Source organism: Myotis brandtii, unplaced genomic scaffold (genome assembly GCF_000412655.1).
Source record: "Myotis brandtii unplaced genomic scaffold, ASM41265v1 scaffold220, whole genome shotgun sequence".
NCBI lineage: Eukaryota > Metazoa > Chordata > Mammalia > Chiroptera > Vespertilionidae > Myotis > Myotis brandtii.
The window spans coordinates 278,444-295,526 of NW_005358250.1; the positions used below are offsets into that span (position 1 = coordinate 278,444).

Consider the following 17,083-nt stretch of genomic DNA (forward strand, 5'->3'; position numbering starts at 1 on the left):
GGGGCCCCTGCGGGGAAGGAGGCCGCGGGCCCTGCGCGGGGAGGAGTCCCCAGGAGCCCTCCCCTCCAAGATCCCCTCCCTCTCCCGAGGAGCCCCGCCTGGTGTCAGCCTCCTCCGCGTCCCCAAGTGAACCCAAGCTTTCCCCAACCCCTGCGCGCGGGAGTTCTTCCGGGCCAGGCGCCTGCCTGCAGACTGCCGCACCAGGGATCATCGGCACCCTGGACAGACAGAGAAACTGAGTCCCACGGAGGGACAGTTCACAGCCTAGGCCGAGTTCTTGAGCCTGGCAGGGGTCAGGGTTAGAGCTGAATTCAAGCCAGTTCTTTTGGCTCTGAAACATGTAGGGGTCTGTCTTTCTCAGAAGAGGTGGGGGCATCAGGACCAGAGGTGCAATCGGTCCGCTTCCCCTGACCCCCAGCACCCTTTCTGTGGTTAATGAGCTATTGGAAGTTCTGCTTTGGTCTACCCTGACTCCTCCTCGCTATCATTTATATATTCAATTATAGGGGAGTTTTGGAGGTAGAAGGGCTCTCTAGACTTTGCGGGCACACAAGGAGCACCATGCAAATGAAACGTAAAAGACCCTCCTCTGGAGACTCTAGAAGTCCCCCAGACTAGCAGCTTCAGGAGCTGCCCAGGGCATCTTCCCATTTGGGAAGCTGAAGTCACCAGTCCCAGGGGGATCAGCGAAAAATAGGGCCCTCCTTTCTCATCCCTTCCTTAGGCTGAGGAATAAACTGTAGTTTCCCAGCTCCTCAGCTGAGTGGTGACAGAGTCAGGCTAGAGAGCCCATTGAAGCTGAGTCCTGGCTCTGCCCACATCCCGTGCCTCCCCTTCTGCTGTCGCCAACTCTGACACCTCTTCCAGAGCCGCCGAACAGGCTGCTGCCTTTTAGAGGACTCTGAATCAGCGGGAGCCTCAGGCTGGGCAGCCTCTCCCCTTTCAGGCCAAAGAAATGGAGAGGGTCTGCGGATGTGCTTCCAGCTTCCAGCCTCAGATCCTCTTAACCACCCTTCCACCTTGGCTGTGAAACAGGCCCAGAGAAGTTGCTCTCCTGGCCCAAGGTCACACAGCAAGCCTTTCCCAGCTGAAAGAGTACATTGGTGTCAGTCTTGCTGGATTCAGTCTGGCTGGTCCTGGACTTGGGGTTCCAATGAGAAGCAAGGCTCTCAGGGCAGCTCTAACCAACCGCCCCAGGTGTGGCCTGTGAATTTGCATGCTGCTTTGCTTATTAGTAGCAAAGGCATTGAAATGCCCGTTTCCCATCATGCCCCCTAAACCTCCCACTGGGGGGAGGGGGGGATCCTCAATGGCTGAGTCTGCAGGACTCCCAGGCTGAGCTGTCTTAGAGCGTGCACTCTCCTGGGGGTCCAGCCCTCCCTGCAGATCCTGTTCCACCTTGTCAGCTCCCAGTGTGTCCTCTCTGCTCCTGGAGTGCTGAGAACCAAGGTGGGGACTAAGCTCTTTCCCTGTTTTGGACTCTTCCCTCCCTCCTCCCTCCCCCCTTTGCACAGGTTCTGCTGATTCAGAGCATAGAAGGCTCCTTAGAGGTGACCCTGACCCCTGCCAGGCTCAAGTAGCTGGAGGCCTGGTCAATCCTCGAACCCAGTGCCACCCTGTCATATGCAGCAGGGAGGGCAGCAAGAGGAGGGAATTTTTGAGGTGGGGGTAAGGGGCAGGTGCCTGGGTCCTTCTAGGGAAAGAGGAAAAAAATCAAAAGAAATTACCATAGGAATTGGGAAATCTGGGCCCAGGCCCAGCTCTGTCTCTAATCTACTGTATGGTCACCGGTAGGTCATGTCCCTCTTTGGGACTCAGTGTCCCATCTATATAGTAAACAAGGTGGTTGATTGGCTCTAAGGGATCTTGCAGTGCCAAAGTATAGTCAGTATTTGATCACCTCTTGCCACCTCCACTTCCCCCTTGTACAAGTCACCATCATCTCTTACTTGATTTATACTATTAGCTTCCTGACAAATATCATTGCCCTTCCCCCAACCCCTCCCCGCCCCACTCAACAGCCTGTGTGATCTTTTGCAAACATAAGTGAGATCATGTTTCCCCCTGCACAGGACTCCCCATGTCACTTGGAGTAAAAGCCCAAATCCTCACAACAGCCGGTAGATGATCTGCTTCACACCTCCACTGCCGCTCTGCCCTCACAGCCTCCCACTCGCCCCTTGCTTCTCGCTCCGGAGCACTGTGGTTCTGGAACACACCAGGCACCCTCTGGCTCAGGTCTCTGATACTTGCTGATCCCTCTTCTCCCAGATACCCACATGGCTCACACCCTCATTTCCTTCGGATCTCTGCTCAGATGTCACCTTCTCAAACCTGTTTGCCCGGACCACTCTCTATCCAGCGGCCTCCCTTGACTCCCATACCAATGTTCCTCATCCCTTCTTCCCACTTAATTGTTCTCCATCATCATCTGACATTTTTGTCGATGTAAGAAACGTCCAAACCTATAGAGAATTTTATTAGTTTATTTGATCCAAACTGATGACATGTGCCAGGGAGCAAGGTCCCAAATGCCCAGGAGAACAACAGTTTCTCAGCTTATTTTTTACATTAGAATCAAAGGAGAAGACGCAAGGAAAGTGCATGAAATCCATTGGTGGGAAATGAAGGAGGTGGGAGAAAGCAAATGGGGAAATCTCTTGTGCCTTTGAGGAAAAGAAAATTACCCTGACCTTTCAAAGGTATGTTATCCTAGATGCATAAGAACAACAGACAAAGCTCACTTAAGGCAGTGGTTCTCAACCTTCCTAATGCCTCGACCCTTTAATACAGTTCCTCATGTTGTGGTGACCCCCAATTTCATTGTTACAAATTGAACATAATTAAAGCATAATGATTCATCACAAAAACAATATGTAATTATATATGTGTTTTCCGATGGTCTTAGGCGACCCCTGTGAAAGGGTCGTTCGACCCCCAAAGGGGTCGAGACCCACAGGTTGAGAACCGCTGACTTAAGGTAAAGATTGACCTTTGCTAAGGCAACTACAGGCCTGGGACATGAACACCTGCTGTGACCTGCCCCGTTAGGAATTTATCATCAGAAGATCCTGTGTGGCTACTTTTGGTCACTGAGCTTGTTGGGCCTGTCAAGTGCCCCCGCCCCCCTGAGCTTGTGAGGTTTATTGCATAGCCCTTTTTTGTTCACATTTTCACCCTTTATTTGTGGATTAGCTCTCTTCCCCATGAGATGTTAAGTTTAATGAAGGCAGGGACAGTGTCTGTCTTTGTGCCTAGCCCATGGTGAGCTCTCAGTCAGTCAGTCATTCAATACTTACAGAATGAATGAATGAGTAAGTGAGTGAGTGAATGCTCTGTGGCTCTGGGCTGTGTGGTTCCTGGAGTTGCTGCCCACCTGGGTTCCCTCATAATCCCACCTGCCACAGGGAAGGCTGAGGTGTGGAGTCTGAAGTGGCCAGCAGGGCGATGCCCACTGGGGAGGTGGGTGGTGCCCAGCACCATTCTGAGTTGGGCACAGGGCATTCAAGGTGAAAAGGACAGGACCTCAACCAGCTCTCGGTCTGCAGGAGGAGGCAGGTACTCAGAGCTTTTCCTGCACTGAGGTAAATGCCATGATGGAGGTGAGCATGGAGATGGGGATGGGAGATTAGGGAGCCTGGGGTGGGGGTTCCCACCCACCTAACTCAGCCAGGCTGGAGGAGGGGAAGCATGAGCAAAGGTGGGAAAAGGGAACAGAGCTATGACAACAGAGTCCCAAGTGCCAGGTTGGGCCCCGAGTGGTAGAAAGGCACCTTTCTTGGGTCAGTGTCCAGTTCTAGATGAGCCCGTGGCAGCAGGAGAGGAGCGTGGAGCCACGTGGAACCACATGAAGTTGGCCTTTCCAGGGCTGTGGTGGCTGCCCCAGGGCCGCCCTGGTCCTCGGGCATCCTGGACCTGCCAAGGGGCCTGGCTGAGAGGATGCCAGTGGTGCTGAAATGGAGACTGTGCCCAGGGCTGGGTCAGGGGCCATCTAGAGGAGTCAACTTTGTATACTTTTTCAGGCGAAAGAGAATGCCTTTTTTGTTGTTGGTCCTCCAAGAGGGGCATTTTTTTCATAGTTTGTACTATGTGCTGGCAGCTGCTGTCCCTCCAGGGACATCCTCAAAGAATCTGGAACTGAGCTGAGGGACAGTCCTATCCCCTCCACCCCACAGCGGGAGGGTCATACGGCTGAAGGGACTTCATCCCTCATTGAGTTGTCCCTCACCTTCATGTTTCAGCCAGGGAAACTGAGGCTCCATGGAGACCTCATCCCTGACCCCGAGCCCTCACACCAGCCCCTGGCCCAGAGGAGCCATGGCCGCGCAGAAGCCCTGGTGTGGGGCCTGGGTCACATGCTTTTGCTCCCTTGGCCATATTTAGAATCGCTGGATCAGGGGAAACTTCTGGTCCCAGCCCCTGAGGATTCTTGGAAAGAGCCTTGCTCTGAGGCCTGGCTTACTGCCCCTCCCCTTGGCCCCCCTGCGAGAGAAAGTAAAGCCTGTTCTTCCCAGAGGAGCCCGGGCCCTCCAGGCCCCCTGCACCCCATCAGGAAGTGCCTCTCAGATCTAGCTGAGGTCCCTTCTGTCATATCAGCTTTGGTTTGGGGCTTAGGAAGCCCTTTTCCACCCGAAGGTGGTGAGGGCATGGCCTCTGCCCTCCAGGGACCTTGGCTGAATGGGACGGATTGGACCCATCTGTCCCCAGGAGGGAAGACAGCACCTTGCCTTTGGGCTCCTGGTCTGGGGGCTGAGGAAGGGGCCACCTACTCCCAAGGCCAGATGAGGGTGCCCGCTGGTGGCAAGCAGGTGGCAGACACGGGCAGGGCTGTCTGGGAGGAGGGACACTGGAGAGAGGGGAGGAAGGAAGGAAGCCCAGGAGGAAGGAAGGAGCAAGGTCTGGTTCTGCATTCACTTTAGCCTGGTTTTGTGGGGGGCGGGGGGAGGGCGGGGGCGCTCATCCTACACAGTCTGCTTCTCCCTCAGGATCGTCAAGGCTTAAAAACAAAAACAAACCCTCAAATCCTCTAACCAAACAAAACCAAAAATGCATGTGAGGAGCACCTACGATATTCTACATCTTTCTTCCCTCTTCGCTGTTGGCCCTGTGTTCCCAAGGGACCCCTCTCCAGGGCCTGGTCAGTTCCCCCCCATCCTTGACACAGGCTGACTCGAACCTCTTCAGACCCTCCCACCCGCCCTGCTCTGCACCGCTGACAAGTAGACCTGACCTCCTCTTCACAGAGAAAGTCGAGCCCCGCGGGAGCTCTCTGAGCATTCCCTGTCCCCCACCCTCCTCTCCACCCAGTCCCTCCCCCTTCCCGCCTGCCCCAGGGAAGCTGGCTAGGTCCTTTCTGCTCAGCACTAGCCCTTCCTCCTCTGCTGCCCTGGGGACAACATCCACTGACATTCCCTCTCTCCCACCTCTCAACTTCTCCCTCTCTCCTTCCACCTGCCTCTCTCGTGTTAAAAAAAAAAAAAATTCCCTGTGCTCTCTATCCTTCTCCAGCTTACCGATCTCAGCCACTACTCTCTGCGTCAAACTTCTTAAAATAGTTATACCTACACTCTCTGTCTCCACGTCCTCACTGCCCTCTCCCTTTCCCACCCCGGTTGGGCCTGCTCCGGGCCTTTCCTCCTCCGAGGCTGCCCTTGCCCAGGTACCCAGTGACCGACTTCAATGAGCATTTTTCAGGCTTATCTCGCTTGACCTCTTGGCAGCATTTGACACTGTCCATTCCCTCCTCCGTGAAACGCTTTCTTCTCTTGGCCTGGCTCCTCTCTCTTCTGCTTCCTCCCATCTTGTTGGCTGTGCCTTCCCGGTCTGGGTGGAGGGTCTCTCCTCCCATCTGGAGTTCCACTGGGTCCTCCTCTAAACTCGCCACATGCCCTCTGGACTGTCTCAACTGCTCCCATGGCCTCAGTTACCACCTTGACCCTGATGTCCCCCCAAGTCTGCATTTCCAGCTCAGGTCTCTCTTCACACCTCCTGAGTGTTTGCCCGGTGTCCCACGGTCCTCTCCATCTCAGCACGTCCAGTGGAACTCGCCGCCCCCACGCCGCTCCTCTACGGGGTCTCCCATCACAGTTCGCACATGGTGTCTTCACCATCCTGGTGCCCACTCAAATATGAGTCCTTCTCCCAATTAATCACCAAAAAGTTCTATTTCCTCAAACTTTCTCCAGACCATTCACTTCTCTTTAGTGCTCCCACCATCATCTCTGTATAATCTGAATTATTGTAGAGCCTTCTACTTGCCTTTCCTCTAATCCACACTCCGTACTGCCCCTGAGCGGTGGTCCTGAAACACAAGTCAGGCCTTGTCATTCTCTCTCTTAAAACTCTTCAATGGCTCCCCCTTGCCTTCCGGATAATGTTCATAACGCCTAAGGGGGCCACTCAAGGACCCTGGGTCTGGCCCTGTCTGGTCTCCCCAGAGACCCTTTATTTGGGGCCATCACCATCCAGAACTGCTGGCTGCTGGCTGCCCTGGGCTTGCACTGCTTCCTCCGCTTGGGGCACCCTCACTCCTGAACTCGTCACCTCCTCCAACAAGTCTTCCCTGATCCCCCCACTTTGTCTTTGCTAAAGCTGCCTTGGGTTTCCCCACCCCCTGGGCACACTGTCATCACCTTGTCCTTCATGTCACTGCTGTGTGAAACTTGGTTAATTTTTGAGGGGCCTGGATTTATTCATTTCTAGCTTCACAATAAACCTGGCTGTGCATAGATAGTAATTAAAGTTTCTTAAGTGAATGTGGCTCTGAGAGGCCTGTGGTGGGCAAACTGCGGCTTGCGAGCCACATGCGGCTCTTTGGCCCCTTGGGGGTGGCTCTTCCTAAGCCTTAGGAGTACCCTAATTAAGTTAATAACAATGTACCTACCTATATAGTTTAAGTTTAAAAAATTTGGCTCTCAAAAGAAATTTCAATCGTCGTACTGTTGATATTTGGCTCTGTCGACTAATGAGTTTGCCGACCACTGGGCTAGGCGATAACCTCTTTTCTGCTGTGTACTCCCCCCCCCCCCCCCCACACACACCATATCCCCAAGTGTCTAGCCTCCAGGCATCTGTTTCTTCAGGGAACATCTCAGAGAATCTGGAACTGAGCTCAGGGCTGACCTTCTCCCTCTACCCCATTGCTGGAGAGTCATAAGGCTGACGTACCCCATCGCATGTTGCAGACAGGGAACTGAGGCCCAGAGAGATAGTATGGCTGGTGGTCCTGGTGGACTTCAGTTCAGGTCCCAGCCTGATGACTTTGGACAACCTAATATAACTTTCTTCCTGCTTCTTTTCCTTTGAAATAACCTCCCATAACCCCCCTTTTAAAGTGTATAATTTAATGGCTTTAGTATATTCACAGAGTTGTGCAACCATCATAGCACACCATTCTGAGCCTCTAGGTCAGGGGTGGGCAACCTTTTTGTGAGTGCGTGCCAAAACCAGCAATATCTCTGACTCAAAATTCTTCTGCGTGCCAACCCTAATTTTTTGAGAACATGTTACGCCTACTTGATATCTCTTAAGGTGTATGTATGTGAAGAACCTTGAAGAAATAATAAAATTCATTCAAGCGACAAAAACACAGTATATGATGATGAAAAATACATTTATTTTTTAATGTATACATGTACACTGATAGTCCGACAGAAAACTTTATGACTCCATTTGATATTATCAGTGGGACTTTTGCTGCTGCATCACTGATGACAGAGATTTTACATCAGGTTTATATTTCGTGACCTTCAGAGATATGCACGAGCTACTACTTTCATCCGTCAGGCTACTCCTATTACGAGACTTAACAAAATTCATCACTGAGAACAAAGATTCACAAGCGTATGTAGATGAAACCAAAACACTGGTCAAATCTAGGAAGGCAGGGAGAGTTAAGGCAGAGGCATAGAAATTGCTCTTCCCCTCTCTCGTCAATCCATGTCTATGGTCTTTAAGATAACTTGTTATGTAAAATTATTTATTTATCTAAGATGCACCTACACTGAATTTATCTGAAAAATTAAAAAGTCAATATTAAGAAAAAAACTGTAAATGGAAGATTATAAGAGAGGGTTTCGTGTGCCAGCAAAAGTTACTGGCGTGCCATGTTTGGCACGAGTGCCGGGGTTGCCCACCCCTGCTCTAGGTCCTCATGGGTCCACCTTGGGTGGTTACAGGACTGCTCTCATGGAGTGGTGAGGAGTGATGAAGAATATGCATGCAGAGGGCCTGGCACAGCGCCTGGCCAACAGGAACCCTGGGCCAGCAGGAGCAGTTACAGGGTCACAGAGGAATCAGGAGAAAAGCCAATGTTGGCATGATACCCGCCTCCCCAGAACGGCTTTCCTCGCTCCCCTGCTCTGTGGCTGCTTCTGGGCAATGATTTGAGCTAGGCTGGGCGTGTTGGGGGAAGAGGGGCAGATAAGGCAATTAATACAGTAGTTTAAAAAGCCTTGAGGTAGCTAATAACTGGTCAGCCATAACCACTCCCATTAGCCAAGTCAGTGATTTTCAAAGTGTGGTTCCCAGAGGAGCAACATTAGCATCACCAGGGAACTTTGTAGCAAAGCAGATTCTCAGGCTCCACTTCACACTTACTGAGGCAGGCACTCTAGGAGTGGGGCCCACACATCAGCCTTTTAACAAGCCCTCCAGTGATTCTGATGCCTGCTATAGTTTAAGAACAACAGTTCTAAGCAAACCATTCGCCTGTTCCTTGCTGCCATCCTGAATGACTGGGATAGTCACAGAATGGGGGGTTAGGGGGTAGGGAGGAGGGGCTGCGATCAGTCGCACTATAAGCCCCAGCCAGGGAGAGTCAGCCTGGCAGCGCCCACCTGTCCCAGCTCTGCCTCCTGGGCTGGGCAAGGGCTCCACATTGCCAGACATGATGAGCAGAGAGGCTCCAGAAAGTGGCTGCCAGTCTGGCCTCTCTGCTGGGGCAGTTATAGGGGCCCACGCCAGCCAGCTCCTGTGTGCCATCTACACTTGGATAGATGGAGAAACTGAGGCCCCAAGCGGGGCCAGAGACAATCCTTACAGACCTTATTTGTTGCATGAATGAAGCCACACTCTGGTTCTGGCAGACACAGTCGCACCCCAGCTCAGGGCTCCTTCCCTCGTCTCTCCCTCCCTAAGCTCCAGACATTGATCTCTCTTCTGCTGTCCAAAGAGTGGGTGTCTGTGTGAGCACCCCCCGCCCCCCCGCCCCCTCAAGAAGGCCAAAGCAGCTTGGAGGTCAACCTGAGCTGGGCTTCTGGCCCCAGCTTGGTCACTGATTCACTGTGTGATCTTGAGCAAGTGTGTCCCTTCCTGGGCCCCATTTCCTCATCTGGAAGATAGGAACAGTTATGCAGGTGCCTGGAACACAGGATGTTCTCTCTCAGGCCAAATACATGTGTTTGGCTCTATTGAGCATCTAGGTTGAGGAACCTCCCATTCAGTGCATAAAGGCAGAGGGAGGTGAAGTTCAGGGGCTATTTATTTATTTATTCATATATATTTTATTTATTTATTTTTAATATTTTTATTTATTTCAGAGAGGAAGGGCGAGGGAGAGAGAGACAGGAACATCAATGATGAGAGAGAATCATTGATCGGCTGCCTTCTGCATGCCCCTACTGGGAATCGAGCCCACAACCCAGGCATGTGCCCTTGACTGGAATCGAACCCAGGACCCTTCAGTCCACAGGCTCTATCCACTGAGCCAAACCAGGCAGCAGGGGCTTTTGAAACAGCATCTATCAAGTGGAGCTGGTCAGGGTCAGAGGCCTGCCTTCTCTTCCCTTCTCATGAAGATGCTGGGGAGACTGGCGGGTCAGAGATGGATGTGCTAAAAGCTTTGGGTACCTCTTCAGTGGGTACAAACTGGGGGCTTTGGTGACATGGTGTCCTGATGTTTGTTTAATGTGCAATTCTGCTATTCATTTACTCCGTCTTTCAACACTGCTATGAAAAGTAAATAAAGCAGGGCAAAGGGAGAGAGAGTACAGATGGATTGCTATTTTGGAGAGGGGGTGGTTGGGGACTCCAAGGAAGTGATGTTTGAACAGAGAGCTGGATGAGTAAGGGAGCAATAAATAGCAGAGAAAACAGCTAAGTAAGTGCAAAGCCTGGAGGTGGAAATACGTTCGGTGTGTTCCCGGAAGGGCAAGGAAGGCAGAAGGCTGGAGCCCAGTGAGCCAGGGTTGAAAGGGGAGATCAAATTGAAGAGGTGGAGGTGCAGGCCGGATCTCAGAGGGCCTTGCTGGACATGCTGAGGGGCTGGACTTCGCCCTTGAAGTGCCATGGGAGGTCAGTGGAGAGTTTTGAGGAGAATGATGGCTTCTGGCTTTGTGTCCCAGGAAGATCACTCTGGCTGCTTGGAAGAGAGTGGTGACAATGGGGCCAGCGTGGAGGCAGGGAGACCAGTCAGGGGCCAGGAGGTGGCTGGTGGTGAGCCGTGGCCTCTACAGGAATATATTCTGAAGGCAGAGCCCACAGAAATTTCTAAAGGACAGGATGTGGAGGGTGAGGAAAAGGAGAATCAAGGCTTAACTCAGATCTGCAGCCCGAGCCCCTGGGTGGTGCCTTTATTGAAATGTGGAGACTGGAGAGGAGCAAGATTTGAGGGCAAATTGAGAGTGTGTTTTTGGACACATTTGGTTTGAGAGGCCATTAAACATCCACAGAGAGACGTTGAATAGGCAGTTGGATATGTGAGCTGGACTCTGGGGAGAGGCTGCCACCCCCTCACACCTGCTTGATGGCAAAGGCTATTGTGTAAGGGGCTGGGGGCAGGATTCACAGTGGGTTTTCCCCCATTTGTATTTTTAAGGAAATGCGTTTTAAATTTTATATTAGAGTGTGATTACCCTTCTTCCTCCCTCCCTCCCTCCCTCCCTCCCTTCCTTCCTTCCTTCCTTCCTTCCTCCCTTTCTTTCTTTCTTTCTTTCTTTCTTGTATGTGAGGAGCTCCTGTCAGCAAATCCCTGCTAGGCTCTTATTTATAAAATTTTGGCCCTCCGTTGACCGTGGGAAATCATCTCAGCAGATAAATTCCTTCTCAGGGTTCACATCAAATGAATGTTTCTTCTCTGGGTCCACAATTTTAATATTTAACGGCTAGAACACTGTGTCAGTTTTTGAATTGACATTAATTCAAAACTTGATAAAGTTGTTTACATTATAAGTGTAGGGGTACAGATGAGTCACCCCAAGATGTGCTATGCTAGCATGCAGGTTCTTTCGAGCTAAAAACATTAAAAGCCCAGAAGGCTCAGGAAGAACCTTTTGACCTTATTGCCTAAAAGGAATTTAGACAACGGACTTGCTCCAGGAGGGGAACCATCATCATAGATGAACCACTGTATTTTAATATCTAAAATATTAGGTGTAATTGACAGGGAAGAACCTAGCAAGACCCTTTGGTCAAAGTCCTTTTTGTGACCTATTGTTTCAAGATGGCTCAATGTATTAAACAGTAACTCTTTTCGTCTCCCTGTGGATCACTTCTCCCCCTCCCCCCTCGCCCTTAGCACTGAATGACATTTATACCTCATTTTGTTTTATGTGTTTGGAATTTTCATGCTTATATGAATTCCCCATGTGCATGTGTTGGTGGTGAAATGGCACCAGGTGTTAAACTGATGGAGTTCGACTGGACCTCAGTACTTGAGTTCTGGCTAAGAAATAATTCAGAGCCAAGACTCAAACCATAAGAGAAAGTTTATTTAGAAAGTCATAGAGGTAGAAGTGAGTTGTAGAAGAAATGGGCACAGGAGACAAGTTATAGAGGCAAGAGAATACCCATGTTTATTCTAAAAAATATTAGGAAATGCAGAGAAGCAAAAAGCAAAACAAAAGCCAAGTCACTCTTAACTTTTCCACCCAGAGGTAACTCCCGCTGACTCTTGGTATCTCCATATATAAAAGCCAAGCGACCGAATGACGGAACGGCCAGAAAGACCAGAACAACCGGTTGCTTTGACACGCACTGCGGCCGCGATTGAGCCCCCGCCCCCCAATCGGGGACAGGACCGGTCAGCCAACTGCCTGCGGCAACCCCTCCCCATGGCCAGTTCTGCCTCTGATTGCCCCCCCCACCCCAATGCGGGAGCAAGGCCGGCTGGCCGACCTCCCACAGCCCCCCCACTGCCCCATGCCAGCCTGGCCCCAATCGGCTCCAATTGGGGTGGGCCAGCCGGACCCCATCTGTGCACGAATTCATGCACTGGGCCTCTAGTACAGTATATAAAAGATATCTGCGTGTTAAAAATTTTGATCACACTGCCCTTAAGGTTCTATAAGCTACTTTTAAAAATTAACCTATTGTGAAGTGGACATTTGTAGATGTGTACCTATTGGCATCGAAAGAAAAATGTTGAGAAAAAAATTATTTTGAAACACTCAGTAGGCAGCCCCTAGTGTTGCTGAGCAATGGGACTGAAGGATTACTGTCCAGCATTGGGGTACAGGCCCATCAAGATTTGGCTGCAGCCCTTCCCAGAGGAGGGGGCTGGATGAGAAGATCTCAGGGAGGACCCTCGCCCTTGAGCCCTGTGTCAGAGACAGTCTCTCTTCCCAGTGGATGTGGCCGCTGCATTTTCTGTGGTTAATTATTGAACAGGAGGAGCTGGTGCGGGAGAGCAGCGTGCCTTATGTCTTCGCTGACTTAGCTCTTGTCTGGAACTGGCCAAGGAGGCCTCCTCCTCCCTCATTCATTCAAAACTCTTTATTGACATCTGCCACCTACCTCCTCCACCCAGGGGCATGTGCTGGGACACAGCCCTATACCTGCCCTCCGAGCAGGCCGGGAGCCCCTGTCCAAGGAGGTGTAAGTGGGTCAGGGTGTAGCCATACCCTTTCCATGTTTTTGTCCTGTCAGTCCTGCTTTGCAGATGAGGAGACTGTCTTGGGAAGGTGGGTGACTTTCCCAGGGCCACACACATGGCAGGACTGGAATTCGAACCCAGGTCTCTCTGATTCCCAGCCCATGCCCCTGTCACCATGAAACATGAACTCAAAGCTATGTTGAAAGTGATTCGGGCCACATGCAGGGAGGCCAGCATTGGGAGGGGGCATCCAGAGGGCTCCTTGAGCAGGGAGAGTTGTGTGGGGGAAGGGAGCAGTCTCAGCAGGCTACCATGGTGAGGTATTTTAGGCAGAATGCAGCATCAGCAGACCCAGGTGGGGAGACTCTGGGAACATTTGGGGGAGGCTGTGTGGGTCAATCCACAAGGGATGTGTTTCCAGAGAAGTCCATTCCCTCAGGTGTCTCTTCCAGGGCACATGTCCTGTAACCACTCCCCACTCCCTCACTACCCCCCCCCCCATCCCAAAAAGGAGAGCTTCAGGAGTCCAGCATTCCCTGTTGCTGCATCTTCCCCTCATCCTGCCTCCGTCACGCACTCACATCCTCCGGGGGCCACCAGCTTCTGTCCTCATGTCCTTTCCCTTCTGCCCATCCACCGAAACGTGGATTCTAACCTCATCCTGGACACACTGAGCCACCTTTGGCAATGCCGTTTGTTCCCTGGGCCTCCATTCCCTTATGTGTGACAGCATTCCCTGTTGCTGCATCTTCCGCTCATCCTGCCTCTGTCACGCACTCACATCCTCCGGGGGCCACCAGCTTCTGTCCTCATGTCCTTTCCCTTCTGCCCATCCACCGAAACGTGGATTCTAACCTCATCCTGGACACACTGAGCCACCTTTGGCAATGCCGTTTGTTCCCTGGGCCTCCATTCCCTTATGTGTGAAATTGGGGCTGAGGGAGTGGTGGGAGAGGTGGGTTCTAAAGTTCCCTCCTTGTCTAAACATCTGGTTCTGGGCCACTCAGTCGCTTCCTGCTTCCTTCAGGGGAGTTCCAGGCCTCCACCTCATGGCTCCTTGATGCCTGATTCCCTTCTTCACACCCTCTCCGCCTCTGCACTCTGTATTCTTCTCTCTCTACCTGTTCTCCCTAGTTCCCTTTCCTTCCATAGCTATCAGATTATTTAATTTCTTAAGTGCCCACAAAGGTAAGACAATTGACCTTTGATGAAGCCATGCTTCTGCCACCTCAGGTGTCAGGGAATGGGGGTCCCTTCCCTCCTTCAGCTGCTGACCTTCCATTTCCCCTCCCTCAATCTCTGGAGCACTTCTCTCAAGACAACCTCGGAGCCAGGGGCTGAGGTTGTGAATGGCTGAGCCTGGAGGTGTTTCTGACTGTGGGACCCTGGGCCAGTCCAGATCAACCTGCCTCTCGAAGCTACATCAAGGGGCCTGTGACTCAGCAGCCTGGAGCCTGGGGGCTGCTCCCTTTGGTGTTCAGCACAAGCCACGATTCCAGGGAACTCTGATTCCGAACCTTCTATCTGCTCTGCAGATACCTCTTCTCAAACAATGCTTCCCTCCTCTGACTCCACAGCCCCCTGCTGAGTGAGGCTCCTTGGCTATCCTGCCCACCCAGCAGTCTGACCCTTCCTTCATGCCGCTATTGCAGATTTTTGCTGGTGTTCACCTGCCTGGTGTTGTCCGTGCTGTCCACTATCCAGGAGCACCAGGAACTTGCCAATGAGTGTCTCCTCATCTTGGTGAGTGCTGGAGTCCCTGTCTGAGGGAGGCCTTTTTATACCATGGCTCAGAGCGTGGCTTCCTGTGCTGTGTTCCCTGAGCTGGTGGCTGCCCATCTCTGGGTTTCATCTCCTGCTTTATAGCAGGTGTTGGGGACCTCCTGCCTCTATGCCAGGGCTTATGATGGGCCGAGAGGAGGTGAGTAGGTCCCACTCCTTCTCAGGACCCAAACTGCTAACGCCACCCCCAAACAGAAACATCTCGGAGGGGACAGCTGACAGACAACCACCCTTTATGCCACTTAGTCTGCTTTAGAGTCCGGGGCGACTAGGAGTGGGAGGGTGGGGTGAGGAGAGAAACCCCGACAGCTCACGGGGACAGAGAGGACAGACTTGGATTTTCAGTCTCTTTGGAAGGGGCCACCTGCCTTCGAGAATCCCCCTCGGTTCACCCAGGTGTAAGCACCTCCAGGAGAAGTGGGCTGAGGAGACCCTAGTACCTCTACCCCAGGGACTCCAGGCTGCGTCAGGGCTGGAGACTGGGGAGAGCTCAGGCCCTGGCCCCACAGGAATTTGTGATGATCGTGGTGTTTGGCCTGGAGTACATCATCCGTGTCTGGTCCGCCGGATGCTGCTGCCGCTACCGAGGATGGCAGGGCCGCTTCCGCTTTGCCAGAAAACCCTTCTGTGTCATAGGTAATAAGGCCTGACCCCCTCTACCCCTTTACCTGACCCGTGACCCCCCAAGCCCCAGGGTTGGCACCCTGACCCCATATCTGACCCGGACACTGGCTGCTGGCACAGACTCAAGGGACCCTCTCCCCTTCTCCCCCCCATGGCCCCACTGACGCGGGGTGGGCTGGGCTGTTGGCGGTGGCCGTGACCGCACCATCCCCGCCCCTGCAGACTTCATCGTGTTCGTGGCCTCGGTGGCCGTCATCGCCGCGGGCACGCAGGGCAACATCTTCGCCACGTCTGCGCTGCGCAGCATGCGCTTCCTGCAGATCCTGCGCATGGTGCGCATGGACCGCCGCGGCGGCACCTGGAAGCTGCTGGGCTCCGTGGTCATGGCGCACAGCAAGGTGAGGGCGCGGGGCGTGGCGGGGGCGCGACCGGGTCCGGCGGAGCAGGAGGGCGGGGCCAGAGAGGAGCCCGGGAGGCTGGACCCGGCTGGGAGGCGGGGCTGAAGGGAAGGGCTTGAGGGTCTCATTTAGAGACTTCTGGTTGCAGGGTACATGCACAGCAAAGTGGGGATCTGGGACGAGTCTGGGGGTGGGATGGGGGCGAGGCTAGATGTGGGGCCAGATCGAAACCTAAAAGTGGGGCTTGGGGGCGGGGCAAGATGGGTCTGTGGGCGGAGGTCTAAGCGTGGAACCTGGAAGGTCAAGGGCGGGGGCGGGGCGTGCCCTGCGGTTTTAAGGCCTGGCCATTGCGGGAAGGAGGGGCCGGGTGTCCCTGATGGAAGGAGTAGGGACAGGCGCCTGGGAACTACAAAGGGTGGGGTGCTTTTTATCCCCTTCCCAACACCTCTCATGGGCCATTCTGGGGGCCTCCACTCACCCCCCACCCACCTCTCCCAGGTGGGCTCAGCGTCCCCCACTTCCTCACGCCTGCCCGCCTCGGTCCCACCTGTGGTCTCACCCGTTGCTGCCCCCGCAGGAGCTGATCACCGCCTGGTACATCGGGTTCCTGGTGCTCATCTTCGCCTCCTTCCTGGTCTATCTGGCTGAGAAGGACGCCAACTCCGACTTCTCCTCCTACGCTGACTCGCTTTGGTGGGGAACGGTACGCGAGGGTCTCCCTTCCCCTTAGGACCATCTCTGACCCTTGTGGCCTCCGATTCAGCCTCCGATTCAGGGTTGGGCAGGCCTGTCCCTGTTCTCTCTGCTACGGCTGGGGCCCCTATCACCAGTCTGTATGCTAGCTCCCCAATTTGCCCCATGGACCTTCTTGTGCCCCCATCTAATCCCAGATGCCAAGCCCTGTGGCCTGTATCCTGGCATGGGGCTGGGGGGTGGGGTGGGGCGGGATTTATCTGTGCCCCTAGCCCAGTGGTCGGCAAACCGCGGCTCGCGAGCCACATGCGGCTCTTTGGCCCCTTGAGTGCGATTGAAACTTCGTGGCCCATTCGCAGAAGTCGGTTTTCGGAAAGGAGATAGACGAAACAAGTATACAAGACGAGTGTGGATGGGAGAGTTGGAAGGGGTCGACCTCAGCGAACAGACCTCAATCAGATTGAGGACGTTTTTAGCAAAGGCCAGTTTAGGAGTACCCTAATTAAGTTAATAACAATTACCTACCTATATAGTTTAAGTTTAAAAAATTTGGCTCTCAAAAGAAATTTCAATCGTTGTACTGTTGATATTTGGCTCTGTTGACTAATGAGTTTGCCGACCACTGCCCTAGCCAATCCCCATGACAAGTCCTTGTGACCAGCCCCCGGTGGGCAACAATGGGGGGCCCTTCTCTCTTGATCAGGCCTTGATCTCTGTGCGCCCCCAACAAGTTCATGTGGGTGGCCACTGTGACCAGCCCTGTGGGTAACCTATT

The 17,083-nt window shown here is 53.1% G+C and overlaps 1 protein-coding gene across 1 annotated transcript in view; it reads left to right on the forward strand.

Annotated features, from left to right (window-relative positions):
• The window catches only part of KCNQ4 (potassium channel, voltage gated KQT-like subfamily Q, member 4), a gene marked incomplete at its 5' end in the record, with an annotated part of 56,329 nt that overhangs the window by 18,793 nt on the left and 20,453 nt on the right, over positions 1-17,083 (forward strand). The window contains 4 exons of the mRNA XM_014539506.1: positions 14,464-14,554; positions 15,103-15,229; positions 15,440-15,615; positions 16,193-16,318. Of these exons, the coding sequence (XP_014394992.1) occupies positions 14,464-14,554; positions 15,103-15,229; positions 15,440-15,615; positions 16,193-16,318 (520 nt within the window). The remainder of the gene's footprint in view (positions 1-14,463; positions 14,555-15,102; positions 15,230-15,439; positions 15,616-16,192; positions 16,319-17,083) is intronic.